This window comes from Eschrichtius robustus, chromosome 15 (assembly GCF_028021215.1).
Source record: "Eschrichtius robustus isolate mEscRob2 chromosome 15, mEscRob2.pri, whole genome shotgun sequence".
In the NCBI taxonomy this organism is placed as follows: Eukaryota; Metazoa; Chordata; class Mammalia; order Artiodactyla; family Eschrichtiidae; genus Eschrichtius; species Eschrichtius robustus.
In genome coordinates this window covers 53880001-53898577 of record NC_090838.1, presented here as the reverse complement: position 1 = coordinate 53898577, position 18577 = coordinate 53880001, and the positions used below count along the sequence as shown (strand labels likewise).

The 18577-nt window shown below is 35.5% G+C and overlaps 1 protein-coding gene across 4 annotated transcripts in view; it reads right to left on the bottom strand.

The window, feature by feature from the left end:
• EHBP1 (EH domain binding protein 1) overlaps positions 1–18577 on the bottom strand; it is a 339544-nt gene that overhangs the window by 58059 nt on the left and 262908 nt on the right. The window contains exons 15-16 of one of the 4 annotated variants that reach the window (XM_068564185.1): positions 9653–9797; positions 1473–1580 (exon numbers count right to left, since the gene is read on the bottom strand). In XM_068564185.1, the coding sequence (XP_068420286.1) occupies positions 1473–1580; positions 9653–9797 (253 nt within the window). Of the gene's footprint in view, positions 1–1472; positions 1581–9652; positions 9801–18577 lie in introns of all 4 variants that reach the window. The other 3 variants (XM_068564184.1, XM_068564187.1, XM_068564186.1) reach the window with 3 other exon arrangements.

The window sequence follows — 18577 nt, the reverse complement described above, 5'->3', positions numbered from 1 at the left end:
TTACCCAAGAAAGGGCTAATTTCTCCTGTCTTCATAATCTATTGTTAAATCAGGAAATATGTACCACTTATTGTCACTGATTTTATACTTCCATGAATCGAATGTTAAGGCTTTAATTCTGTACTTCTGGATGCCCTCCGTGGTAAAGAGATGATACTGGTTTCTACTAAAGACTTTGATGGTGGTTGTGGTGAGAGGGTGGGTAAGCAACAACAAAAATTTTTTTCAAAAAGAAAAATCAAACTTACCCAAGTTCTAAAGTATTTTAAATAGAAATAAGTAAAACTCAGTCTTAATTTGGGGTTAAATTTTTTTTAAGTTTCGTTAAATATCAGCATTCTCCTGGACTTGTACAATTATAAATATACTGACCTGTATCTAGTAAAAGTATTATTTAATACTAGACCATGAAGGAGCTACTGACAAAAGACACAGATTTTTTTGGGTGCTCTCTATAGTTAGGAAGACCATGTTTGATTGTTTCTTGGAGAAGTAACAGCATGATTTCAAATAGGGAAGAAACAAAGCAAGTTAGCATTGTAGGGACATGCCAGGGCTGGGAAGAATACCTGCTCTCCCTCCCTGTAGCTTTTTACAGGAAAAGATAAATATTAGGGATTTCACTTTCTTACCTTTAAGTTTAAAGAGACTGCCAAAGACTTTTTATTGCTATAAGAATGCAATTCAATAAGTATTTATGGAACCTCTCACATATACAAAGCTACCTGCTGCTGACTAATAAAGGTAGTGCATATGGAACACTCATCTACTTAATCATCAGCAAGTACCTTTATATTTTATACAGTAACTCAGAAGTTCAATTGCAAATGTGATTATCGGTATAATATTTATTGATATACAATATGAGATGAATTTAATAGTAATCTATATAAGCAGTTTTCAAAGAGTTTTATTGTGATCAGTTATTAAGTATGTATAAAATAATTTATTAGTAGTAATATTTAAATATTTAAGGTAAGCACAAAATTTATAAAATAATATTACCACTAAGACTATCAATTCCAAACCAAATCAGAAAATCTGATCCATGGTTTAGATTTACATTTGAAGCATTCCATAGGTACTACATCTATACCTTACAACATCACAACAAAATATTTAGGCTGAGAAGGGAACCAATCATAAAATGTCTACAAATTGTCCCATATAACATAAAATATAAAACTGAATCTCAGTAATAAGAGAAAAACTAAAATTTGTTATTTCAATGTTATTGCTAATTTTAACATTAAGCCTAAAACAAAATAATAACATAAAATTGATGGAAAGTGGATTTAGCTAAATGATTTGTGAGGGTGTAAGATGTAATAAAACTACTAAAAGAACTTATTATCATGATTAATGAGATAATAATAAAAATATAACAGTTTTAATAGTTAATAAACAGTTATAATAAAAATATAAGAGTTTGCCATGCAGCAGGACACAAAGTATTTATAATTTGAAATTACCGGGAGTATCAAGGTCATTTTCTAAGTTAGTAAGTTCATCTCCACCTTCTACAACAAAGCCTTCGGAAATCTCCTCGTTAGTATCTATCTCAACTTTATCATTTTCATCTGTAGGAAAATGTAGCAATAATGTTAGTAAATTATTTCTATTTTATATCATTTGTTAGAAACACTAAGGAAAAAAATTAGTATTGTAATGACAGTTCAAATTCAGGTCTGACACAGATGAGCAAGTTAAGAAATCAGTTTTAAGTTACTTTTTCACTACTGGATTAACATTTATATTTTACATTCATATGTCAAAGATGAATTGTCACATCAAAGCAGATGCAAAAATTTTGACAATTTGTCACATGCTGTCTCTGAATCACTGAGCTCCTTGAATCCCTATGTTTTAAAATGTAATCTACTGGTAATCTCTAATAACAGTACACAAAAAAAGTTGGGGAACTTCCCTGGTGGCACAGTGGTTAAGAATCCGCCTGCCACTGCAGAGGACACGGGTTCAAGCTCTGGTCCGGGAAGATCCCACATGCCGTGGAGCACCTAAGCCCGTGCGCCACAACTACTGAGCCTGCGCTCTAGAGCCCACAAGCCACAACTACTGAGCCCGCGTGCCACAACTACTGAAGCCCGCACGCCTAGAGCCCATGCTCAGCAACAAGAGAAGCCACCACAATGAGAAGCCCGCGCACTGCAACAAAGAGTAGCCCCCGCTCTCTGCAACTGGAGAAAGCCCGCGCACAGCAATGAAGACCCAACACAGCCAAAAACAAACAAACAAACCAATAAAAATATTAAAAAAAAATAAAGTTGGTTTGGTAACAAAGTCATCAAATAACGTTTCTAAATTTCACATTTTTATCATTTATTAGATATAAATGTATGAAGAAACAACTCATTCTTTATAAACTTGTAGCTATATTTAAATCATTTGCATGAAGACTTGAATGCTTTTGTGCTATTAATGAAATATTATCAAAAGCATTATGGATGAATTAAGAGACAAGATTGAGACAAGAATAGACAGTACCTTTATGCAAAAGAAAGTTCAGAAACAATTAAGACAGTACATCTTGGAAGACATAAGGCTGGTAGAAACACTTGTTATTCAAAAGTAAATACATGGGAATAAGGTAGTCACACTATTTTTTTATACACTTAGCAAAATGTCTTAGGTCATAATTAATTAATGGTATCATTTTTAAAAAGATTTCTATTACATATTTTTCCTTTTTAAACCCTAGTGATAAAAATGGTTAAGTAATTTTGAACATTATACATTTAAAAAGTCATAGCAGTAATTTGACTTGTATATTAGAAGTTAAGCTTTAAATTCCGCTATTGACAGGCAATGTACCTTTTGGAGAAATATCTGTCTAGCCCTGGGAGTAGAAGACTATCCCTACTATTCTACAGTTTATTTTTCATAGGGCAACTTTTATTAATAATGAGGTGTTCCAAAGGTTATTACAATTGAGAAATACTAAATTCTATAGCTTTGGCTTAAACCTTCAATATTTGTCCTTTTCCCTGTAGAGCTTTGTGTTTGATTTTGGGCTTCCCAAGTAAATATTTACTATGAGCATTAATATTAATAATAGTTTACATTTATTGAAGACTTCCTATGTACTATGTAAGCCATTTAGAAGAATACAACACAAATAAAAAGAATGAGAAATGCCCCCAGGGGAGAAGCACTGCTAAATGCTTTCAAATCGCTAAGGTATTATACTTGGCTATATTATTTAAGTACAATTAGTTGAGAGATCTTTTCTAATCAACTATGCTTAGTACAACTATTTGACTAATTTCATAAAAGTCAGTACCTTCATCTTCATTATCCTCAAAAATTCTTCTCTAAATAATTTTGTAGTAAAGGGAAATGAATTAACAAATATTTCCTGAGTGCCAAGTAAGTATGCAGAACACTTCCTCTTATCAGAGATAGTTTACTACCCATAGTTCTTAGAGTACAGTACTTTGTTGCTGCAATCAGCCTTTATTGGTTACTACTGACCAGAATTAATATAGAGTGAAAACAAAAAATTAAACATTCATTCATTTACTTATTCAAGAAACTTCTACTATACGCCGGATCTGCAATTTACAAAACACTGCTAGATATTGAAGAGATACCAAGTTGTATAAGACACTTATTCCACCTTAAAGTTATACATTCAAATGACTATAATACGATGTAGGACAGTTAAGTGTTATGGGGTAAAAATAAGGTATAGAGCAAACTCAAGGGAGGAAAAGATTATTCTTTGCCAGTAGCACCAGGAATTATTTTTTGGAAGCACTAACCTTTAAATTGGGTCTTCAGAAACGTACAGGATTTCAAAAAGTACAATTGAGGGAAGGGCACTACAGGCATGAGAGCAGGAAAGGGTAGGTTATGTTCAAAGAATGGTATAAAGTCTTATTTTGCTCAAGCATACTTAAAGGGAAATAACGGGAGGTAAGACTTGAAAGGTAAAACTGCAGAGAGCACTGAAGGGTAGGATGGGAAGTTTAAATTTTACTTGGTAGGAACGGAGAGACTTTGTGTTCAAACATGATCGGCAATGTGCTGTTTAACAGACAGCAGTCTATATAAGCAGTTTCTTACCACAGTGTTTCATGGTAATCAGTTGTGAAATATTTATAAAATAATCACTAGTAATATAAGCACTGAAGCTTATGTTTTTTTTTTATAAATTAGAGTAGCTCCAGTATTATTCCTAAAATATCACTCTTGCTTACATTCTGATATGCCTTCACACGTGAAAGAAAAAGTGGTCCAGGGATTGCACATGGAAGTGCAATCCCTGGAGCCATGTGACAGCATCCTTCATGCGAGATTGCTGAGTAAGATGTTGGACTCTAGCACAGAAAGGCTGGAGGCAGGAAATCCAAGTTGGAGACTGTTATAACCTCCAGGTAAGTAGTATGGAGAGCTTAACCTATCATAAAAGAACTGGGAGTGGGTATGACTCGAAAACAAACTGGATATTGGGTGGTTGGGGGCGGGATACCGAGGAGAGGAAGAGTGAGGCAGATGACTCTCCAGCCAGTGACTAGAAGGACAGCACTGCTATGAAAAGAAGCTAAGTCTGGAACTGTGGTTGGATATGGGTACTTCAGGTCCTGGGGTTATGCAGTGGGATATTCATTACCCCTTTACACAGTGCCAGGCTCCTGTGTGATGTTAAACAGGTGCCATTCATTTTATTTCCCGGCTAAATGAAATCTCTATCTATACTACCACTCACCAGTAATGCTGAGTGGGTTAACTCAATGTTTATATATGTATTGTTAACCTTAGATAAAAGGATTACTATTTGGGAAGGGGAAAAGTAAAAATTGATCTCCCATACAGCTCAGGTTTTCTTAAGAATAGGTTTCCACTTTCTTTCCATTCACTGACTTCAGGTTTACAATGAACACAAATTCTTTTCAATAGTTAAAATGTTACACATTTCTTAACACCTGTCAAAATACTCTAAATGCATTTTAGCAGAATTAAAGTGCATGTTTGTCTTTGTGTGTGTGTTTAAAATATTACATATTATATATATGATATCTATAAGATTATATATATCTTTATGGCTAACCACTGAAAATCCAGTAGGTAAGCGTGGCAGAAAGTAAACTAGAGATCCAATACACAATGGAAGGTGGTTTGCAAGCATGGCATGTATAATGTATGTAGGAAAAGGTAAAAAGAGATTGTATATACACTGGAATGAGACAATGCATTCCAGCTGAAACTGTACAGCACTATAAGCAAAATGGGGATCCCAATGGTATGATTAATAGCACAGCAATAAGGCCAGTCTTACAACACTTATCATTTATAAATAAACTGAATGAAAAATCAGGATATCTGGTGACAGTAAAAAAAGAATATCTGCACTTTTAAAAAAAGAAATTAAGGCTACCATTAAAAACATATTCACAGGGACTTCCTTGGTGGTGCAATGGTTAAGAATCTGGCTGCCAATGCAGGGGACACGGGTTCAAGCCCTGGTCTGGGAAGATACCACATGCCGCGGAGCAACTAAGCCCGTGAGCCACAACTACTGAGCCTGCGAGCCACAACTACTGAAGCCTGTGCGCCTAGAGCCTGTGCTTCGCAACAAGAGAAGCCACTGCAGTGAGAAGCCCGTGCACCGCAACAAAGAGTAGCCCCTGCTCCCCGCAACTAGAAGAAGCCTGTGTGCAGCAATGAAGACCCAACGCAGCCAAAAATAAATAAATTAATTAATTAAAAAAAAATTCATACAAAATGGTGGTTTAGAGAACATAGAGATTGTACCTAAGTGTACATGAAACTGTTTCTTCCCAGGAAAAAAAAAATATTCAGAATAAAATTTCTCATTTGTATCATGATTTTAAAATTCTCATTGAAGGTCCCCTATAAAATTCATAACTTTTAAAGTTATTCTGTAGAAATCAAACAAATGATAGAAAACAATACAAATATATTATTAATAGAAGCTGAAAATAAAAATTACTGAAGGTCTGTAAGATTTTATTTTGGGTCAACAAATTTAGATAAATCTATTTGCCATAACTGAAATAAGGATAATGCAGGCACACAAACATTCTCATGGATAAAATTTTTAAATTTTCATTTATTCATTTGAAATGCAAAAACAAAGTACACTACTCCATCTAAATCAAAGAGAGGCAAAAATGTCAGTTTAAAAGTTCAATGACCCTCACCTAATCCAAACCAAAGTGATAAGCTACAGAATAAAAAAATACATATATGACATATATACACAAAATATACACACATACATAAGGACACAAAATATACAAAATCTATATCATATACAATATCCCATGTAATATATAACAAATATATATTATAATATCATCTTCAAACTAGATAAACACCTTCCTTGCAAGTGCCCATGGGCCATTAATAAAAATGTAACATTTATTTGGCCAAAATAAAAACTTATTAATTCTCAAAGCAGAAATTCAGGGCATATTCTCTGACCACAATATCATACAACTAAAAATGAAAATACCACAATTCATCCACAAACAACTGTACCTTGCCAAGTAAGATCAATACAATAAATGAACCCACAAGTTTGTTACCTAAAATGAGGATTTTAAAAGGAGGCTGTTATAGGTCTATAACTAAACAATGAAGCAGAAATTGAAAAAACACATGTAGTATACCACAATATCACCTGACTCTCCTCTAAGTCCTAAAATTATGTCAAGAGGAGGACAAGTAAAAGCTAGGCTGTAGCTCCTTGGACTGATTCTGCTATTTCACAAGAATTAGGCTACTTCTGGTTGAAATAGGATGCAAGTGGGATGCTTGAATACCTGGCTTTACATGACCTAAAATATCTTGCATATATTTTCTGCGGACACCTGAGGCTTATGACACCTCACCTCAAACTTACTAAGTTTTCCTTTCCTCACTGAGGCTGGCTGCTGAGAATGGAAAAAAAACAGGCTTTTCAAGTAGGTTCAGGCAGTGAGTTTGAGTATCATGTTCAACACGTCCCCTAGGTTGTGCTTTCACCTGATTATTTCAGCTCTTGACTACCCCCTCTTCTTTGTCACTTTGGACCACTGCTTCCAAAAATTTTCCCACCCTAGTCTGTCTCCTAGGCTGGTCCCTACTCATTTCTCTCTCCTCCTTTCACACTATTCCTTATTCAGACCTGATAATTCCCATTAGACTTTGGAAGAATGGACACTAATTTGTTAACTGTTTCCCCTGACTTATCAACCCCATAGGGTTATTTTCATTTAGGAATTAGACTCTTGTGAAATCAAGTGAATTTCTAATTTGCTATGTAAGGGTCAGCAAACTATAGCATGGGGGCAAAATCCAGCCCACCACCATTTTGGTGTAAATAAGAGGCATGCCCATTAATTTACATATTGTTCATGCCTGCTTTCAGACTACAAGAGCAGAGTCGAGTAGCTAAGACGGAGAACATATGGTCTGAGAAGGCTATAAAAATTTACTCTGGCCCTTTCCAGGAAGTTTGCCGAATCCCGGCCCAGCACAGTGACTGGCACTGCTAAACAGATAAATGTGTATGTATGAATGGTTGAATTCTAGGCAGGAATTTTACCCTCTCCCTTGACCTAAAGGTCTCTTCCCCGCCTCCGGCCTTGATAGCTTCAGCTTAGGCCTTGATGCCAGAGCAGACCTAGTCGGATCCATACACCTTTATGAAGACAGGCCAATATCCACCACTGAGGTCAAGGAATAGGCCTGCACTGCTTGTAGCTCAACCTCAGCTCTGATTAAGAGCCCATCATCTGATATGTGGCCGTTTCCAACATCCAAGGTATGGTGTGTCCTATGAGAGAAATGGACCCTGGGCACTTTGGTCTCCTTAGGGAACAGTCTAGACTCTTCAGCAGGTTCTCATAAGTCATCTGTTGAACCCTGTCCCATCTTCATTTCACCTGGCTTTTCCTTTTCTAGTCTGTACTTCTTTGCTAGCTTCAGAGATCCAATCCTCACTTGTTCTTTATTCACTTTGTTGACTGCTGAATGATGCCAAAATCAGGTCTTCACTTTCCCTAGTTACCAAGTTGGGAAGATCCCCATTTTGGGGGTTGTAACACTGACTAAGTCTCTCTACCTAGTCTAGTCCTGGCTTAGCCTTAACTGGGGTTGGATTATAGAGATAAGACCAATTACACAGCTGACTTATCCCACACCATTAATCAGAAATTTTTAACTCTTAGCCTTCCCAGAGTTCACAACTCATTTAGCATTGTTATCTGCTCACTGTTAGAAAAAAAAATTGAGACAGTGGATGCCTCTCTATCTTATTATTACTGCTCTTCTATGGGTTTATGATACCACACGGAGGTAGTATTAGTAGCTTTAGGGCAGTCTATCTGGAGGGTCAAGAATATGAGGCTTTTTCTATCTTTCTGAGATGCAAGGAGGCAAAGATTTTTAAGATTTACTTAGAATATCTGGAATTTTTATGATATCAAAGAAACATCTTGTTACTAATCATAAATGAAAGCAAATTATAATAGCATTATATAATGTAGCTGTGAGTAGTTACTGCTGTTACTATAAAACTTTAGTAGTGAGTATAGAAACTGTAATAAAAATTCTGAATGACAGGAGTTGAAAAGGTAAGATGAAGGATTTAACTAAGAAACAAACATTCTGAGAATACCAGATGGACAGATACACAGCTACTTGGGAAAGCAGCTTTCAAATGTATGGGATGGAAAGTTATATGCTATAGGCATTGGTTGGAATGCTCTGCAACAGTAAGATTTTAATATAAGGAATCAATTAGAAATAACAGTAAGTTTCAGTTTACTTTGAAGAAACTTATCATTGACCTAGAAATGGTTTCCTTTGTTTCAGTTCTCTAAGGTCTTATTCGAGTCCTCACTTGCCTACTCTCCAGAGTGATCTTAGCATTTAAGATTAACTCAGGACAAGTACCTGGCATGTTTTGGTAGATAAATAGGTCACATACCTTTGAAATAAAAAACCCCACAGGCCTCTTGAATATACTACTCAAATAAAAATGTAAAAAGTTTCAAGTTAAAGATGCCCAAATTGAGCACTGAGAGGCAAAACTAAAATTCCCTTTAATTATATGTACAGTCCTTGTCCTAAAATAAAGCTTAGAATAATTTCTACAGATATTGAAAAAGACCCTCTTCGAATCAGGAGATTAAGAAGAAATGCATATGAGACTTATTCAAAATGCTTACATGTCAGGCTATAATGCTGGAACACTGTTAAAGCTACTTTCCAAAGATCTGGTTCAAAGTGAAAATCTCTCATGCCAAAGCTCTCCACTAACAAGTCTTGTGACCTACATGTTGAGGACTTGATTGCATTTTACTCACTCCTAATACAATTAATGAGGCATCATGGGGAATCACAAACCAAGGCCCGTCTGAGTTTTCTCCTAAATCATATTCTTAGTATTTCTTGAGTACTAATCATACTTAATCATAATCAAAGTACTTCTGGAGTTGATTTGGAAATTGGCAATAGTCATCTTCTGATTTACTATGCTTTAAGTTTTTTGTAACATACCGACAGGCTAGAAACTTTATGTATTTGATGCACATTTTGAAGTAAGAATAAAAAGTCCCAAAACGTCCATTGTGGATTTCTGGGTTGTGTGTAGAATATGATACAAGATTCTTTAACTCACCTCCAGATGCCTTTGACCTTTCTTTCAACTTTTCTGCAGCCATTTCACCATAGCTGGGAAGTTCTGACATCTTCACTCCAGATCGAGCTTCTGCTATTAGCTGACGAGCTCTCTCTCTCAGCTGCCGACGTCGCTCTTCATCTTGCTGCTAAGATATATTGAACAGTTGCCAACTCAGTAATTGACAGAAATGCAATTTCATTTTCAATCTGATCATCATGATAGTAACTGGTTTACAGCATGGTGCTTGGCCCACATTATAAATAGGATGCTCTATATCAGTTGGATGTCATACCATTTTTAAAAGACATCCAAGAATCAGATTTTCAAAAAACATTTACAAATTACTGTATTATGTCTGTTAAAGATTCAAACTAGCCTTTAAAGAATGTTTGGCAATATAATTACTGAGAAAATAGCAGGATCTACTATTAATAAAATAATCAGGCTTATAGGAAAAAAGTAACAATACTGAAAACAGAATTTCAATTAATACCTTATTTTTCTAAGATTAGAATTTAACTTGCAATTTTCTAGTAAAGGCATAGAGCACTGGCTACAAGAAATCTTTGAGAGCAGAAAATGCTGCTACATCATGTTGATCAAATATAGGAAGTGGTATTTTTAGGGGGCTACAGCAGGAATGGGGATAGTATACATTAGTTCCACAGTTATTGTTGTTGACAGTTTTAAAATCAGAATTGGGTAACTGATGTACTTCTGTCCTCATTTCTACTATGCCTTCCCCCCAGACAAACATTGAGAAGAAAAAGTAAAATCTAGTGTGGTTTTTGATATTTAAAATAACTAAAAATGACAGAGAATTAAATAACTAAAATAGGTTCTGCCTCCTAAAAAAGGGTTATTATGAATTGCAAATAATCAATGTGAAATTGCTTTGTAAACTGGAAAGTATATGATATAAGGCATTATTATGACAAAACAAAGCCTGAAATAATATGACCCCAACATATCTGTGCAGTTATCTTCCTTTAACCTCTCCCAATCTCTATAAAACCTCACATCTATTTATACAAAATTGTTTGTATCATGTAGTTTCATGCATCCATGGATTTGAATATATCATTTTGTCTTCCTGAAATGTTCTTCTCTCATCTATTTAACTCCTACTCATTCTTCAAGATTCAGTTTAAATCTACTAAACTTCCCCTGACTACTCTTCCCTCTTCACCACTGGTGGAATGAAGTTCTCCTTCTTCTGTTACTATAGTACCGTGTGTGTGTGTGTGTGTTTGTGTGTGTGTGTGTGTGAGATTACTTTTTAAAATAATACCCTGTCAAGTTATAACTGTACAAACATCTTCTCAGTAGAATTGAGCTACTTGAAGGCAGGAGCTAGATGTGATTTATCTTTGTATCTTTGGTCCTTAGTACATACCTTGGTACTTGGTACTTGATATGAAAACTTAACGATTTATACTTTCAAAGCTTATAATATAGAGGGAAAGATAAAACAGCCACAATAAGGAGGTGCGATAAAAATGGATGAAGAGTTCAGAAGAAAGAGGCTTGTTTTTGTGTGTGTCTTTTTTTTTCTTCTTTCTTTTTTTTTTTTTTGTCAAGGGGAATGATCAACTTGAGTTTTATCTGAGAAAGCTTAAAGATTAATCTGACAACAGTGTATACGATAGGCTGGCATAGAGGGACTGGAAAGAGACTACTTAGGAGGCTCTTATAAACAGTACAAGGAAGCTATAATGAGATTCAGAACTGGGATGGTGGCAATGGGAATGGAAGGAGACAGGTGTAAGAAATACATCAGAGCTAGAACTGGTACCTGTACCAATTCTTAGTAACTGATTAGATGTAGAGGGAAGAAAAAAGCTGAGTCAGAAGAGATAGGGGTAAGACACTAGCTTGGTGGAGTTCAAGCCTAGGCAATTCTTTCACAAATTTTGAGATGGCTAGAATAGAGAGCTGTCAAATTAATGCGGGTAGATTAACGGAGCTATTGAATGGACCCAGAGATAAGCTTGAAGCTCCCAGTGGACAAACTGAAGCAATTTCAGTATCAAAACAAACAAGCAAACAATGACTGCAATGAACTGAATCAACGAAATCACACACTGAATCAATGAAAACTCATCAATTCATTATGATATTCAAAAAGTTCTTAGAAGGATATATAAACTTATAAACTCATTTGAGGTAGCTTTTTTTTTTTTTTCTTTTTTTTTTTTTTTATGTGGGATCTTCCCAGACCAGGGCTCGAACCCGTGTCCCCTGCATTAGCAGGTGGATTCTTAACCACTGCGCCACCAGGGAAGCCCTGAGGTAGCTTTTAAAAGAACTCCTGAAAATTACTAATTAGGGGAAAAAAATCAAACACTTATCCTGTCTTTCCAGTGGGAACTAAAGTTTAGGGCAACTAAATAGTCGCAGTCAATTACAGAAAGCTCTACTTTATAAAATAATACCAGCTATAATAATAATATTATAAAATAATACCAGCTATAATAATAATATTATGTATTTTCCAAAGATGGCCATGACAGTATTTCTCATCCCACATACTTTCTGCAATGTGACCTTGCCATTCCCTCGTCCAAAGGTAAAGCTTAATTCCCTTCCCCTTGAGTGTGGGCCAGCTTTAGTGACTTGTACATAATCAACAGAATGTAGAAGTGCTGCAGGTGATTTTCAAGGCTAGGTCAGAAAAGGCTACACCCCTTTTGCCCAGTTCTCTTGAAATTCTTGCATTTTGTACTTTCTGGGAACCCAGCTGTCATGCTGTGAGAATCCCAAGCTACGCGTAGGTGCACCAGTCCACATTCCCAGCCAAGTTCAGCCTTAAGTCTTCCTGGCTCACGTGTCAAACATGTGAATAAAGCCTTCTTCAGAATCTCCGCTTTAGCCATTTTGGGTCACCTCCAACTGTTCAAGTCTCCCCAGCTGACACCCCAGACAATGTGGAACAGAGACAAAGCATCCACACTATACCCTATCTGAAGTCCTGACCCATAGAATCTGAGAATAAAAAAAAATTTTACACCATTAAGTTTGGGATTGTTTGTTTTACAGCATTAATAATTGGACCATATGCTTAAGTAACACCACACAGATTATTTCCTAATTGCAAGAGGAAAACCTAATTTTAAATGGAGAGATCAGAACTAGATCAGGGATTAGAAACCACTACTCTAATGGTCAGTCTTAGCATCACTAATGTTGAGTCAACCATATGTTATTATTTTTTTTTAATTTTTAAATTTAATTTTTTAATTATTTTTGACTGTGTTGGGTCTTCATTGTTGCGCATGGGCTTTCTCAGGTTGTGGTGAGTGGGGGCTACTCTTTGTTGCGGTGCGCGTGCTTCTCATTGCGGTGGCTTCTCTTGTTGCAAAGCATGGGCTCTAGGTGCGCGGGCTTCAGTAGCTGCAGCACGTGGGCTCAGTAGTTGTGGCTCGCAGGCCTTAGAGCACAGGCTCAGTACTTGTGGCGCACGGGCCTAGTTGCTCCGTGGCATGTGGGATCTTCCTGGACCAGGGATCAAACCCGTGTCCCCTGCATTGGCAGGCGGATTCTCAACCACTGCACCACCAGGGAAGTCCCTGTTACATGTTTTTTGATATGAAGCACATGAAGCAAACACCACCTATAATATTCTAGCCCAGATGTCTAAAGTGAATCTACTAAGCCTTCAGATACAACCTCCAGTTTATCATAAACACAGGAGACAGAGAAACATGATAAATGACACAGCAAGGAAGCAACCAAACAAATCTAGAAAGTAGGATATTCAGGCCAATTAATCTGGTCATTTTAATAAGAGTTATGAAAACAAACACAACAAAAAACAACTAATCACCATCTCCACCAACAAAAGGGACTTGACCAGATGCAATGTGTAGTCCTAGGTTAGATACTAATTTGGATAAACCAGCTGTAAAGGACACTGTTGAATCAATTAGAGAAATGTGAATATAATTAGAGTTATTAAATGAGAGAAAATACAACTTGACTGAAAAAATAGTTTATACAGTAATAACTTCGTTTTGTCTTTTTGGCAAAATAAATACATACATAAGACTTGGAAGGTTATTCACAAAATTGTCATGGTGGAGATATCTGGGTATGGAAATGTGATATTTTTGTTTTCTTTGTCTTCATTTTCTAACTTTCTATAATACACATGTACTACTCTTGTAATAAAAGTTATTTTTAAAAAGTCTTGGGGAAAGGGAGGAAAGACATGAGATGGTAGGCTTCTGGGGTGGGTGGTAGGGGCAAAAGAAGAGATATCTAACATTCAAGGGAAATTTTCTTTTCTTTTTTTAAAAATATTTATTTATTTATTTATTTTGGCCACGCCGGGTCTTAGTTGAGGCACGTGGGATCTTCTTTGCTGTGTGGGGGATCTTCTTTGCAGCATGCGGGATCTTTAGCTGCGGCGTGCGTGTGGGATCTAGTTCCCTGACCAGGGATCGAACCCGGGCCCCCTGCACTGGGAGCGCAGAGTCCTAGCCACTGGACCACCAGAGAAGTCCCTCAAGGGAAATTTTCTTAATATTTAGAGACACGAGCTTATTTGTAGTTAGAGGAGTAGTACGTACTGGCAGAGTGAGACCAAAGACGCAAGAATAATATACAAAAATCCTTTGTTCATTATTAATACTTCTGAACTTAGAAAATAAAAGGAAATGCAGGCTTGATAATGGTGACTTTGGTGACGGTTGCTGATATTTCTTGAGCTTTTATGTGCTAAGTGCTTTATATGCATGATCTCATTTAATTTTTACAACCTGATTTTTACCAATGAGAATATTTAAGTTTAGAGTTCCAAGGTCACACAGCTAGAACTGATGTCAGAGCCAGGAGTCCAGCCCAGGTCTGTTTGACTACAGGGCCCTGTTTTTAACCTTCAAACTATTTGATCCCCCAAAAGTATCAAATTACATGACCAACTGAGGAAAATTGAGCTTTTACTAAACTTTCATCTTTCAAACTTAAGAAAAGTTAAGAGCACTAATAAAAACCATTATTTGATATGCCTCAGGCAACTAGGTTTAAGTGAATTTCACTGTGTGTAATAACTTCTTGAAGAGCTGGAATTTGGTGATTCAGACTAAGATGAAGTGGTCTTGGGTCATCTTAACTGCATAAAAATGAAATAAATGATTCTACCTTTATGAATATGAAATGGGAACCTAGTTTTTTCTTACCAGCTACCTCTTCCCCCTCCTCCCCCAATAATATTCCCACCTGCAAATGTTTCTGAGAGCTTACCAAGAGTGCAGTTTAAAGCAGGCAATCATTAATAAAACAAACTTTAAATACTAATTAGGGACACTTTATCAATTTCCATGTAAATTGTTTGTTTGTACCTATTTACCCATCATTGTTCTCTATACAATAGAAAAAATGTAAATGAACAAATCAGAATGCAGCCCTAATGGGACTTTCTGTTTATAACCATTAGCCCAGAGGTGTGCTGTAATTCAGTTCTCAAGTAGCAAGATTTAGCCTCATTAACAGACTGCAAGGGCAGGTTACAACTCATAAAACCCTACAGTAAACAAGGTTTATGGACACAGCACAAAATCTTGAGCCTGACTGACAGAATTCTAGTTCCCTATCAGACTGCCTTGATTTACTTTTCTACTAATGTCCTAACACCACAGAGATAATTTTGCTTGGGCCTTAGAGGGCTCCAGTGGGATGGCATATCTGTGTTGTTTGTTTTCTCACCCATTGAGTTTCCTTAAGACAAAGAACCAACTGAAAAAATAGAAGTTAATTGTTAAGGTCACAAGGAAAAGCTTGTAATTATAGCAATTGATTATGCAACCAATTTAATTGATAGTATTATTAATATCCAGATTCCTTATATGTAAAACTATTTTAATTTTTATATATAAGCTTCATTAAAAGTCAATTTTTACAAATTGGGAGATTGGGATTGACATATATACACTAATATGTATAAAATAGATAACTAATAAGAACCTGCTGTATAAAAAAATAAAATTAAATTAAAAAATTTTTTTAAAGTCAGTTTTTAAAGTAATATTTAAAGAATAGATAGCAACAAAATCTATGTGTCTTTTACTCAAAAGAAACATATTGTTTATGTCAAAGGAATAAAATGACCAGAGAGTAAGGGCAGTGATTATTTCATTATTTTTGTATGTTTGTATAGGTGAATATTTCTGACAATGATGGTTTGCCTAAACCTACTCAAGTACAGAAATGTGTTATCTGTTTTGACCCTTCTGCATTCAAAAGAAGATAGCGACTCACAGCTGTAAATAAGTCATCTGTTTACTATATCTGTTGAAAAAAATAAAGGAATCTTTTCAATGGGATGCAAAGGTAAGTAACTTAGAAGACTGCTGTCATTAAAAGTACACTCGAAAAATTCAACACATAGGAAACCTATGTATCTTTCATTTACCTGCCTAGTCTAAATAAACTTAAAAAAATTGAAGTAGGCTTCCTATTTCTAAGAATGGGTCTGATGACATTTACCTTTTTCTATACAGTATTATTTACAGAGTTAGACTGAGTTATATAGAACATTCTAGCTTTTGTAAGACAGATGTACTCTTTAGAGGGTTTGATGGAAGCTGTATTTTTGAGTAAATACTAGCTGTGTGCCTGTGCAGTGTTTTCACACATGTTGTCTCACTTACCATTCACCACTCTGAGGTAACCACTATGACTCTGATTTGATAGAAATGGAATCTCACTTAAATATACTGCCCAAGGTCATACATCTTGTAAATGGCATAGTAAGAATTAAAATCACCGTCTGTCTGATTTCAAAGTGCTGGTCCTAGCTATTACATTACTGGTGTTCAGAAAATTTGTCTGAGGCCCTACTGCTATTGTCATTAAAAAAAACAACAACAGTTCTTTACTTACACTTGGGTAAGTACAAATCAGGTTAAACTCCCCTTTGTGCTACTGAATACAGAGAGGTAAAGAGAAATTAACTTACTTATATTCATTTAAAACTTAGGTTTCTGACTTTAAATTATAAGTCTTCAGAAAAGTGCTGAATGTGGTACATTTAAGCTTCACTTTCCTCTTTGTTAACATCTTCAGAATAAGGCAAAAGTCCTGTTACGGTACAAAAAGCTTGTATTTCAACACAACGAATTTAAAATATTCAAATATAGAAGATGGATCAGAACTAACCACTTTGGACATAAACTGAAAAAGTATTTAGCCCTTTCACAGCATGTCTTCAAGTTACTATTTTTCTTATCGTTCTAAAATGGTCTACAAGCTGCCATAGATAGACGCACTAGTAAAACTTGACAATTTAAGGACAAACTCTTCAAGAATAAGTAATGTAATTCCTTGTTTCCTTTCCATAAAAATGTATTGGTATGCAATTTTTATATTTCACAGTTCACCGACATCTAGGCAAGCTTTCTTCCACTGCTTCAATGGTGCTACTTTTAATTTTATCCTCCTTAGTCGTAGTAATTAAAGTGATCAGCAGTGGCATCCCAGCGGCTTTGACACAGCTACAACCCCCTAACAGACTTTTGCTTTTAAGGGGAAGGGGAAGAAAAAGACTAGAGTTTCATTTCACAGAGAACAAGAAAATCAAGCTTCTCCAATCCTCAACTTTATTCAATTGTTCTTTCAGCAGCCTTTGGATCTTAAGAATCAAATAAAAATGGCTGCCATGGGGGGTCCTTTTTATACTTGCCGCAAATGTCACCGACTGACATTACTTTAGCCAAAAAATGATGCCATGGATTTGTGAAGGTGAATTAGAACATGAGAAACTGTCAGTGTAGCTGCTGAGATCATTACCCACCCAAGGGTGTCTTTCATAACATTAGATATTTTTATTCAGTCAGTTGAAAACTATAGATTGAGAAGTCTTTCTATTTAAGATACATGTCTACACACAATTTCATGAAATAAGCTTTTACAAAATTTAGAAATATATTATTTCAAATAAAGTAGTTTGCATCCTTAGTCTTTGTAAATTTGTGTTTATAACAGCAAAAAGCACCCTATTTCTATCAACAAACCCATATTCCATACTATCCTGTGCTTACTTGAGTTCTTCAGTGTTTCATACAGTCTTAGGAGTTGGACTTTTATTAATTGGGCTAAATACATTTTAACTTATCTAAATTTTTTTAAAGGGCTTTACTTAGTACTGCTAATATTTCACAGGATTCTTTTCTCAGAATGGTCCGTGAAATTCCTCAATTTTATAGTAAACTAAGAGAAAGAACTTGACTGCCACCCTTTCAGCATTAGACAGGAAGCAAGGCTCTGTTATTAGGCATTCAGAAAGGATAAAAAAAAAAAAAAAAAAAAAAAAATCTGTGCTTGTCCAGAGGCAAGGATTACCAAAGTGCACCTATTCACTTGCTACCAAAGATAGAATAAAAATAAAAAATAAAATTATAAGATCTTTAAAGGTTTGGGTAGACTAGATAGTTTCCCACCAGCTTGATCAGCTCTTGACTGAATAAATAGGATTTAGAGTAAAACATTAAAACTGTTTAGCAGATCTTTTCAACCCGTTTCAAACTTTTCTTATGCTGGTTTGTAATATAAGCAGACATGCTTATAAATGGCCACACCTGCTCATTTCTCTGGGGATGGCCTGATCTCTGTTTCTCTAACAAAGAAAGAAAGAAAGAAAAAAATCAGCCTTTCTTGTTGCAAAACAGAGTGGAAAGTCAAAATCTTTCTCAAGTTTGCCCCATCTGGTCAGATTAAATCTTTGATCAACCCTGGGGATTACATTTATTTTTGTAGTAACTACTAAATTTTGAATTTGTTTAAAAAACATAGGCAAAATATTAAACAGAATGTGAATTTAAGTTTGAGATCTAGTTTTTAATATATGAGCAGAAAGCATAAAAGGACTAGTTCAGAAAAAATAGACATGCATTTGAAGAATTTAGATTTCATTAGTATTCATTT